At 46.6% G+C, this 12,196-nt stretch overlaps 1 protein-coding gene across 1 annotated transcript in view; it reads left to right on the top strand.

Annotated features, from left to right (window-relative positions):
* Positions 1-12,196, top strand: part of CARF (calcium responsive transcription factor) — a 236,989-nt gene that overhangs the window by 201,113 nt on the left and 23,680 nt on the right. Inside the window, exon 9 of the mRNA XM_063932231.1 lies at positions 5,828-6,058. Within this exon, the coding sequence (XP_063788301.1) occupies positions 5,828-6,058 (231 nt within the window). The remainder of the gene's footprint in view (positions 1-5,827; positions 6,059-12,196) is intronic.

The raw sequence follows: 12,196 nt of genomic DNA, 5'->3' as shown, positions 1-12,196 counted from the left end.
GTATGTACTGCAAAGCACAATCACATACAGTGTACTCACATTACACACTGGCACCTTGTCATTCCATCACACGCTGCCCTGTACTAATACACAGTCATCAGCAATACTAACTGTATCACCCAGCACTGACTGCAGCACATAACAGGTCTGTACTACAGAGCACAATCACATACAATGTACTCACATTACACGCTGGCACCTTGTCATTCCATCACATGCTGCCCTGTACTAATACACAGTCATCAGTATACTAACTGTATCACCCAGCACTAACTGCAGCACATAACAGGTCTGTACTACAGAGCACAATCACATACAGTGTACTCACATTACACACTGGCACCTTGTCATTCCATCACACGCTGCCCTGTACTAATACACAGTCATCAGTATACTAACACCCAGCACTAACTGCAGCACATAACAGGTCTGTACTACAGAGCACAATCACATACAGTGTACTCACATTACACACTGGCACCTTGTCATTCCATCACATGCCGCCCTTTACTAATACACAGTCATCAGTAATACTAACTGTAACACCCAGCACTGACTGCAGCACATAACAGGTCTGTACTACAGAGCACAATCACATACACTGTACTCACATTACACACTGGCACCTTGTCATTCCATCACACGCTGCCCTGTACTAATACTCAGTCATCAGTATACTAACTGTATCACCCAGCACTGACTGTAGCACATAACAGGACTGTACTACAGAGCACAATCACATACAGTGTACTCACATTACACACTGGCACCTTGTCATTCCATCACATGCTGCCCTGTACTAATACACAGTCATCAGCAATACTAACACCCAGCACTAACTGCAGCACATAACAGGTCTGTACTACAGAGCACAATCACATACAGTGTACTCACATTACACACTGGCACCTTGTCATTCCATCACATGCCGCCCTGTACTAATACACAGTCATCAGTATACTAACTGTATCACCCAGCACTGACTGCAGCACATAATAGGTCTGTACTACAGAGCACAATCACATACAGTGTACTCACATTACACACTGGAACCTTGTAATTCCATCACATGCCGCCCTGTACTAATACACAGTCATCAGCAATACTAACTGTATCACCCAGCACTGACTGCAGCACATAACAGGTCTGTACTACAGAGCACAATCACATACAGTGTACTCACATTACACACTGGCACCTTGTCATTCCATCACACGCTGCCCTGTACTAATACACAGTCATCAGCAATACTAACACCCAGCACTGACTGCAGCACATAACAGGTCTGTACTACAGAGCACAATCACATACACTGTACTCACATTACACACTGGCACCTTGTCATTCCATCACACGCTGCCCTGTACTAATACACAGTCATCAGCAATACTAACTGTATCACAGAGCACTAACTGCAGCACATAACAGGTCTGTACTACAGAGCACAATCACATACAGTGTACTCACATTACACACTGGAACCTTGTCATTCCATCACATGCCGCCCTGTACTAATACACAGTCATCAGCAATACTAACACCCAGCACTGACTGCAGCACATAACAGGTCTGTACTACAGAGCACAATCACATACAGTGTACTCACATTACACACTGGCACCTTGTCATTCCATCACACGCTGCCCTGTACTAATACACAGTCATCAGCAATACTAACTGTATCACCCAGCACTGACTGCAGCACATAACAGGTCTGTACTACAGAGCACAATCACATACAGTGTACTCATATTACACACTGGCACCTTGTCGTTCAATCACACGCTGCCCTGTACTAATACACAGTCATCAGCAATACTAACTGTATCACCCAGCACTGACTGCAGCACATAACAGGTCTGTACTACAGAGCACAATCATATACAGTGTACTCACATTACACACTGGCTCCTTGTCATTCCATCACACGCTGCCCTGTACTAATACACAGTCATCAGCAATACTAACTATATCACCCAGCACTGACTGCAGCACATAACAGGTCTGTACTACAGAGCACAATCACATACAGTGTACTCACATTACACACTGGCACCTTGTCATTCCATCACATGCCGCCCTGTACTAATACACAGTCATCAGTATACTAACTATATCACCCAGCACTGACTGCAGCACATAACAGGTCTGTACTACAGAGCACAATCACATAGAGTGTACTCACATTACACACTGGCACCTTGTCATTCCATCACATGCTGCCCTGTACTAATACACAGTCATCAGCAATACTAACACCCAGTACTGACTGCAGCACATAACAGGTCTGTACTACAGAGCACAATCGCATACAGTGTACTCACATTACACACTGGCACCTTGTCATTCCATCACACGCTGCCCTGTACTAATACACAGTCATCAGCAATACTAACTGTATCACCCAGCACTGACTGCAGCACATAACAGGTCTGTACTACAGAGCACATTCACATACAGTGTACTCACATTACACACTGGCACCTTGTCATTCCATCACATGCTGCCCTGTACTAATACACATTCATCAGTATACTAACTGTATCACCCAGCACTGACTGCAGCACATAACAGGTCTGTACTACAGAGCACATTCACATACAGTGTACTCACATTACACACTGGCACCTTGTCATTCCATCACATGCTGCCCTGTACTAATACACATTCATCAGTATACTAACTGTATCACCCAGCACTGACTGCAGCACATAACAGGTCTGTACTACAGAGCACAATCACATACAGTGTACTCACATTACACACTGGCACCTTGTCATTCCATCACATGCCGCCCTTTACTAATACACAGTCATCAGTAATACTAACTGTAACACCCAGCACTGACTGCAGCACATAACAGGTCTGTACTACAGAGCACAATCACATACACTGTACTCACATTACACACTGGCACCTTGTCATTCCATCACACGCTGCCCTGTACTAATACTCAGTCATCAGTATACTAACTGTATCACCCAGCACTGACTGTAGCACATAACAGGACTGTACTACAGAGCACAATCACATACAGTGTACTCACATTACACACTGGCACCTTGTCATTCCATCACATGCTGCCCTGTACTAATACACAGTCATCAGCAATACTAACACCCAGCACTAACTGCAGCACATAACAGGTCTGTACTACAGAGCACAATCACATACAGTGTACTCACATTACACACTGGCACCTTGTCATTCCATCACATGCCGCCCTGTACTAATACACAGTCATCAGTATACTAACTGTATCACCCAGCACTGACTGCAGCACATAATAGGTCTGTACTACAGAGCACAATCACATACAGTGTACTCACATTACACACTGGAACCTTGTAATTCCATCACATGCCGCCCTGTACTAATACACAGTCATCAGCAATACTAACTGTATCACCCAGCACTGACTGCAGCACATAACAGGTCTGTACTACAGAGCACAATCACATACAGTGTACTCACATTACACACTGGCACCTTGTCATTCCATCACACGCTGCCCTGTACTAATACACAGTCATCAGCAATACTAACACCCAGCACTGACTGCAGCACATAACAGGTCTGTACTACAGAGCACAATCACATACACTGTACTCACATTACACACTGGCACCTTGTCATTCCATCACACGCTGCCCTGTACTAATACACAGTCATCAGCAATACTAACTGTATCACAGAGCACTAACTGCAGCACATAACAGGTCTGTACTACAGAGCACAATCACATACAGTGTACTCACATTACACACTGGAACCTTGTCATTCCATCACATGCCGCCCTGTACTAATACACAGTCATCAGCAATACTAACACCCAGCACTGACTGCAGCACATAACAGGTCTGTACTACAGAGCACAATCACATACAGTGTACTCACATTACACACTGGCACCTTGTCATTCCATCACACGCTGCCCTGTACTAATACACAGTCATCAGCAATACTAACTGTATCACCCAGCACTGACTGCAGCACATAACAGGTCTGTACTACAGAGCACAATCACATACAGTGTACTCATATTACACACTGGCACCTTGTCGTTCAATCACACGCTGCCCTGTACTAATACACAGTCATCAGCAATACTAACTGTATCACCCAGCACTGACTGCAGCACATAACAGGTCTGTACTACAGAGCACAATCATATACAGTGTACTCACATTACACACTGGCTCCTTGTCATTCCATCACACGCTGCCCTGTACTAATACACAGTCATCAGCAATACTAACTATATCACCCAGCACTGACTGCAGCACATAACAGGTCTGTACTACAGAGCACAATCACATACAGTGTACTCACATTACACACTGGCACCTTGTCATTCCATCACATGCCGCCCTGTACTAATACACAGTCATCAGTATACTAACTATATCACCCAGCACTGACTGCAGCACATAACAGGTCTGTACTACAGAGCACAATCACATAGAGTGTACTCACATTACACACTGGCACCTTGTCATTCCATCACATGCTGCCCTGTACTAATACACAGTCATCAGCAATACTAACACCCAGTACTGACTGCAGCACATAACAGGTCTGTACTACAGAGCACAATCACATACAGTGTACTCACATTACACACTGGCACCTTGTCATTCCATCACACGCTGCCCTGTACTAATACACAGTCATCAGCAATACTAACTGTATCACCCAGCACTGACTGCAGCACATAACAGGTCTGTACTACAGAGCACATTCACATACAGTGTACTCACATTACACACTGGCACCTTGTCATTCCATCACATGCTGCCCTGTACTAATACACAGTCATCAGCAATACTAACACCCAGCACTGACTCCAGCACATAACAGGTCTGTACTACAGAGCACAATCACATAGAGTGTACTCACATTACACACTGGCACCTTGTCATTCCATCACATGCTGCCCTGTACTAATACACAGTCATCAGCAATACTAACACCCAGTACTGACTGCAGCACATAACAGGTCTGTACTACAGAGCACAATCACATACAGTGTACTCACATTACACACTGGCACCTTGTCATTCCATCACACGCTGCCCTGTACTAATACACAGTCATCAGCAATACTAACTGTATCACCCAGCACTGACTGCAGCACATAACAGGTCTGTACTACAGAGCACATTCACATACAGTGTACTCACATTACACACTGGCACCTTGTCATTCTATCACACGCTGCCCTGTACTAATACACAGTCATCAGCAATACTAACTGTATCACCCAGCACTGACTGCAGCACATAACAGGTCTGTACTACAGAGCACATTCACATACAGTGTACTCACATTACACACTGGAACCTTGTCATTCCATCACATGCCGCCCTGTACTAATACACAGTCATCAGCAATACTAACACCCAGCACTGACTGCAGCACATAACAGGTCTGTACTACAGAGCACATTCACATACAGTGTACTCACATTACACACTGGCACCTTGTCATTCCATCACGTGTCCTGTTAGAAGGAGCTGACATATTTGCATTTTGTTTCATGTAACGTACTATGGGAGAGTCAATGAAATTGATCTGGGCCTCATTGGATGGGTTGTACAGTGACTTCTCATTCCCCAGTCTGTAATGACATTTATATTGGGAATGAGAACTTTGCAGAGCTCCTTACCTCCGCCTGGCAGGCAGACTTACACAGTTATCCTGACTACCTCTTTGACCTGTCAGCATCGCAGCTGGCTGTAGGTGAAATCGCCGTCTGATACTTGCAGGGTGCTGAAGCCGGTGCTGTGCAGTGAGGCCGCCGGTGACCTCTCCTCACTCTCTGCAGGTGGTATGTCCAGTTACCTGACCAGGAAGCTCACCAGTATCACAGTCTGGATGGAAGTTGTTTCTCTCCCTCACCTGCCCCATTCCAGCCGGTCACTGAGGAGGAAGAGGAGATGCTGTGTGATGAGGGCTCTGGGCAGCTCTCCCGCCTTCACCCTTGTGTAGCTGATAAGATCCGGGAACTGGTGTCTGGAGGAATGGAGGAGGTGTATGCTGTCAGGAAGCAGCTAAGGTAAAGATCTGTAAGTTCCCTGATATTTGCCGTGGAAGTCTGTGTTTCTTGCACTTAGAATGTTCTGTATATATTGAAATGTTTGAACAAGGGTCATAAATATAGAAAAAATTTTTATTGATCCATGAAGAAGACAGGAAAACTGGGCTGTACAGTGCGAGGTAGGAGCTCCTCCCCTCTATCCCCATTGGCTGCCCGGGAAACTCAGTTTATGCGGTGTCTGTCATTGCTGAATGCTTTTTATTTCTTTCCTTTATTACAAGCTTTCAGATGTTACTGTAATTCTGCCAGGCATGACTAGAGAGAGATGTGGAGGTGCTGCCACGGTCACCTCCTCCTGCTGTGCCCTATGATTGCTGGGTCAGCCCTGTCAGAATGGTGCAGTAGGTCCATCGGGTTACAAGTGGCACCTGATGGATCATGTGCTCTGGCTGCGTACCTTGCGCTAGATACTCTGCGCTATGAAGTGGTCACTGCCAGCTGTAAGGTAACGCTGCCTATGAGCCTGGTAGGACCTTAAGAGTGCTGGACCAGCACCAGCCGTTGCACCACAAGAACAAAGAACACCTGTGTCCCCAGAGAGGTTCCTCATTATCCTTCAGTCCATTGCAGAGATTGGGTAGATTTGAGTCCTGGGGAAGCAGAAGAAGGGTTCTGGGCTTCACCTGATCTGATGGAGCCATCATGTACTCCAAGACTAGGGGATAAATTTACTAAAGTTTCTAAAACTGAAAAGTGGTGATGTTACCCATAGCAACCAATCAGATGCTGTCTATCATTTTGTAGCATGCAGTTGAGAAATGATAGATTCTGATCACCACTTGTCATTTTTAGAAGCTTTAGTAAATTTACCCCTAAGTGTCCCCAAATGTGGGGTCTTGGACGGATTTAGGGGACTGTACACAATATTAAAGGTGTGGCCACACCAATGATTTATACAGCGGCAGAATTACACTCTCATCCCGTGTCTCCATTCCGCCTCTTTTTTTGCATGCTAACACCTTATTTGCTTTTGTTGCTGCATTTTGACATTGCGTACTGTGATCTTCCTTTTTCATTCACTAGGGGTCACTAGAGTACTCTTGGGATATGGACGGGGCGTTAGCAGGGATAGGCACATTTAAATATTTAAATTAGTAACCCTCCTTCCCCTCCATTCTCTCAAGATGCCCTAGTGTTTTTTGTGCCTCACCAGGGAAAGGCACGTTGGGTGGAATCTCCAGACTTTACTTTTACTTTTTCAAAAGATTTTTTTCTTTTTACATTCACAGTCCCCTCCCAGTTTACTAAGAAGCTTGGGTCTGGGATTGTGTGTGCTGCTGAATGCAGCAACGGCTTGTCAGCGCTCAGACAGAGGAGCCCCGCCATAGACCTAAATCAGCATTAGCTGTTTTCAGCCTAAGGCTGCAGGAGGTGGACAATGCTTGAAGAGAAGCCCCGTCACAGCACTTCTGAAATCTATCAAAGAAGCAGCTGAGAAGTCACGGTTGTAGCTTACAGAGAAGCCCCGACAGAGACCTCCAGACCTTGAGAGAAGGTTAGGAGCGACCGGGAAGCTTATGCTGCCACCGCTCCGTGGGGCCGGTTTTGTACTGGGGAAATGTAAATACATGCTCCATGCAGCGCCACGGTCAGCACACTCTGCCGCCATTGGCGCCCGCTGCCATTCCCCACTTGGCACCCGTCACTGTTTCACGCGCGCACCGCTGCACATAGTCGCATTCAGATCACGCTGCCACCGCTTACCGCTCCCCAAGTTCCCGCCACGGTCAGCTCACATATAGCTGCCGGGCTAATGGGAGAGGGAGACATTCAGCTAGCCGACGCTTCCTGCTCTTAGATGAACAGCCGCAGCTCACATGCAATGATTACAAGAAGGGGGGAGGGGGAGGAGGTAATGGCTGTCCCTAGCCAGAAAAGGTGTGAGGGCAGCATTGATTATAAGGGGACAACAACAGGTTATTACGCCTATACTTTGAACTGTGTTTCTGTGTTACATATGTAGTATAAAGTATATATGTTAATAAAAAAAAACACAGCACATGGTGTGAACACCATTTTATACTAACGTCCTGCTTCTTCCTGCAGGAATTTTGGTGTCGGTCCTAAAACACACTGCCACTGGAGGGTGCAGGGGTGTTAGTAGTTTTTCTTCAGTAAACCACATACTTCATAGAAGATAGTGTGTACTAGGGTACGGTGCATTCAGTCTAACACTCTTCAGTTATTGTATACTGAGTCGTGCAGATTTTTGTTTCACTGTATTACTGTGTGTATTACTGTCTGTCTTTGTGCATGATAACTGGAAAAGCAAAGGTGTGATGGCTAATATGGCAACGGAGTTGTCCGCCGGCACAGAAGGACCGTGAGTCAGCAAGGTCTGATCTGTGTTCAATGCCATCGGAGCAGCCAGAGTGGGCTTAGGAAATTTCAAGAACTTTGCAAGGCTTATAAAAGTCTATGTATTGTTCTAATTCTAGCAGTAGTCATCATTTGTCTCACAATTTACCAATTTCCTTGATTTTTCAATCTGATGATCTAATGCCAGACCTGGTATCTCAAAAAGAGGAGGAAGGTGAATTGGGCCAGGAGTCAGATAGTCAGGTTACTGGGTATTAATGATCTCATCAGGGTAGTACGCCTGGTGCTAGATTTCACTTAGACAGAGGAGCCTGTCAAAATATGAGAATTTATTTGCTAACAGTCTATGACAATTAATTGGGAACTTCGCCACCCGTGGATTCTTCAGTTTAGAAACTTAAATTGTTTTTTTTTAAATTATCAATTCCAGGTCCTGCTTCAAGACGCTTAAAGATCCGTCTGAGCATAACTAGAGTCCATACTAAAGTCCAATTATACAGCAGCAGAGGTGTTGCTTAGATCTGCTTTAGTTGGAGTTTGGGTTAACAAGGCTTTAGGAGCCTGGGCTAAGGCTCAGGTTAGGCCTGCAACAAGGTCTTTCCTCAGACCAACTTATAGTAACATAGTATCTAAGGTTGAAAAAAGACAATTGTCCATTGAGTTCAACCTATTTGTGGTCTCCTATGCAGGATTATTTGGTATAAAATTTTGGTGGTTTTACCTGTCCCTGGATCTACAGCGTTAAAAGAACCGGCTGATCGTAAGACTGACACTACGCTCATATCCATATACACTGCTTCAGGAGTGGCGTTAAGGCCCACTATTGCCTGTGCATGGATTTCTAAAGCCATAGTAAAGTGGTCAGGCACATTACTAGAGGACTTAGATACGATGGATAGAAGTGACATTGAACTGTTTTTACATAACATACAGGATTCGGTGGGTTTCATGGTGGAGTCCATGAAGCAACTGGGTACTCTGAATGCAAGGATATCTTCCATGACTGTCTCAGCACGCAGGGGACTCTGGCTATGCCAATGGTCTGCAGACGCGGAATCCAGGAGAAGTGTGGAGAACCTACCCTACACAGGTCAGGCTCTATTTGGGGAAGCGTTGGATGCGTGGATTTCCACGCCAACCGCGGGTAAGTCGACCTTTCTTCCCTCAGCTGCTCCTTCTACGAAGAAACCCTTTTCTTCATCATCATCGAAGTCCTTTCGGACCGCAAAGACAAAGAAGTCCAAGCCCCCTACTACCTTCTTTAGAGGTGGTCGGGCAAAATCCAAAAAAGCCTGCACCTACAGGTTCCTAGGACCAGAAGCCTGCTTCTGGTTCCTCAAAATCCTCAGCATGACGGTGGATCGCACAGCCTGGAGAACGGGCTGGTGGGTGTGAGACTCAGACGTTTCAGCCACTCTGGGTGGCGTCCGGGCTGGTGGGTGCGACACTCAGACGTTTCAGCCATGTGTGGGTGGCGTCCGGCCTGGATCCCTGGATACAGGATATTGTGTCCCAGGGGTACAGGCTGAAGTTTCAAGAACTCCCGCCCTACCGATTCTTCAAATCAGGCTTGCCAACTTTACTGACGGAAAGGGCTATCCTACAGGAAGCCATCCAAAAATTGGAAAAGTCAGAGGTCATTGTTCAAGTTCCACCTCATCTGCATCACATGGGTTACTATTCAAACATTTTCGTGGCACCGAAACCGGAGAGTTCAGTCAGACCGATTTTGAACTTGAAATCGTTAAACCCTTATCTGAGGGAGTTCAAATTCAAAATGGAGTCTCTGAGAGCGGTGATCTCAGGTCTGGAGGAGGGAGAGTTTCTGGTATCCCTGGATATCAAGTATGCGTACTTCCACATTCCGATTTGGCCGCCTCACCAGGCTTATCTCCGATTTGCACTGTTAGACAGTCACTATCAGTTCCAGGCACTGCCATTCGGTCTCTCCACGGCACCAAGAGTGTTCACCAAGGTGATGGCAGAGATGATGGTTCTCCTCGCAGACAGGGAGTGAACATAATTCCATATCTGGACGATCTGCTGATAAAGGCATCGTCCTGGGAGACGACATTACAGTCCATTGCTCTCACGACTCATCTGCTCAGGAAACATGGTTGGATCCTGAACCTTCCAAAGTCACATTTGGAGCCGACAAAGAGATTGTCTTTCCTGGGGATGATCCTCGACACAGACATGCAGAGGGTGTTTCTGCCGGTGGAGAAAGCGTTGGTGATACAATCGATGGTCCGGGATGCCTTGAAGCCTGCCCGGGTATCGGTTCATCAGTGCATTCGCCTTCTGTGGAAGATGGTTGCCTCCTACGAGGCTCTACAGTACGGAAGATTTCATGCTCGGTCATTCCAACTGGATCTCCTAGACAAGTGGTCGGGATCTCACCTGCAGATGCACCAGAGGATACGTCTGTCGCCGAAAGCAAGGATTTCACTCCTCTGGTGGCTGCAAATGCCTCACCTTCTGGAGGACGGCAGGTTCGGGGTTCAGAACTGGATCCTTCTAACCACGGATGCAAGTCTCAGAGTTTGGGGCGCAGTCACCAAAGGGGAAACCTTCCAAGGAAGGTGGTCAAGTCAGAAATCCCTTATTCTAATAAACATCCTGGAACTAAGAGCCGTGTACAACAGTCTTCTACAAGCAGCGCACCTTCTGTAAGATCAGGCCATTCAAGTGCAGTCGGACAATGCAACGACGGTGGCCTACATAAAGGGCGGAACGAAGAGCAGAGCTGCGATGTCGGAGGTGACAAGAATCCTCCTCTGGGCAGAAAGGCACGCAGTGGCACTGTCAGCAATCTTCATTCCGGGAGTGAACAACTGGGGAGCAGACTTCCTCAGCAGGCACCATCCAGGAGAGTGGGGACTTCATCCGGAGGTGTTCGCGGAGGTGACGAGTCTTTGGGGTGTACCTCAAATAGACATGATGGCCTCCCGTCTCAACAAGAAGCTTCGGAGGTACTGTTCCAGGTCGAGAGACCCACAAGCAGTGGCGGTGGACGCCCTGGTAACTCCTTGGGTGTTCAAGTCTGTGTATGTGTTCCCTCCACTTCCACTCATCCCAAGGATTCTCAAACTAATAAAAAGAACAAGAGTTCAGGCGATCCTCATTGCTCCGGACTGGCCAAGGAGGGCTTGGTACGTCTTCTGGAGTTATTGCTGGAAGATCTGAGGCCTCTTCCTCTTCGAGAGTACCTTCTGCAACAGGGGCCGTTCGCTTATCAAGACTTACCGCAGCTACGTTTGACAGCAAGGAGGTTGAACGCCAGATCTTAGCTCGGAAGAGTATTCCGAGCAAGGTTATTCCTACCCTGATACAGGCTAGGAAGGGAGTAACGTCTAAACATTATCATCGCATTTGGAAAAATGTCTCTTGGTGTGAATCCAAGAAGTTTCCTATGGTGGAGTTTCAACTTGGACGGTTTCTCCTCTTCCTGTAAGCAGGTGTGGATATGGGTCTGCGTTTGGGATCCATAGAGGTCCAGATTTCGGCTTTATCCATTTTCTTCCAGAAACAATTGACTGCCCTCCCTGAGGTTCAGACTTTTTTGAAAGGGGTTTTGCACATCCAGCCTCCCTTTGTGGGATCTTAACGTGGTGTTGCATTTCCTGCAATCGGATTGGTTTGAGCCTTTACAGGAGGCTGATGTCAAGTTTCTCACCTGGAATGCTATCACTTTGTTGGCCTTAGCTTCTGCTTGACGTGTGTCGGAATTGGGGGCTTTGTCCTGTAAAAGCCCCTACTTAATCTTCCATGAAGATA

Source organism: Pseudophryne corroboree, chromosome 7, assembly GCF_028390025.1.
Source record: "Pseudophryne corroboree isolate aPseCor3 chromosome 7, aPseCor3.hap2, whole genome shotgun sequence".
Classification (NCBI taxonomy): Eukaryota; Metazoa; Chordata; class Amphibia; order Anura; family Myobatrachidae; genus Pseudophryne; species Pseudophryne corroboree.
Note: the sequence above shows the minus strand (reverse complement) of the source record. Positions and strands in the feature narration are given on the sequence as shown.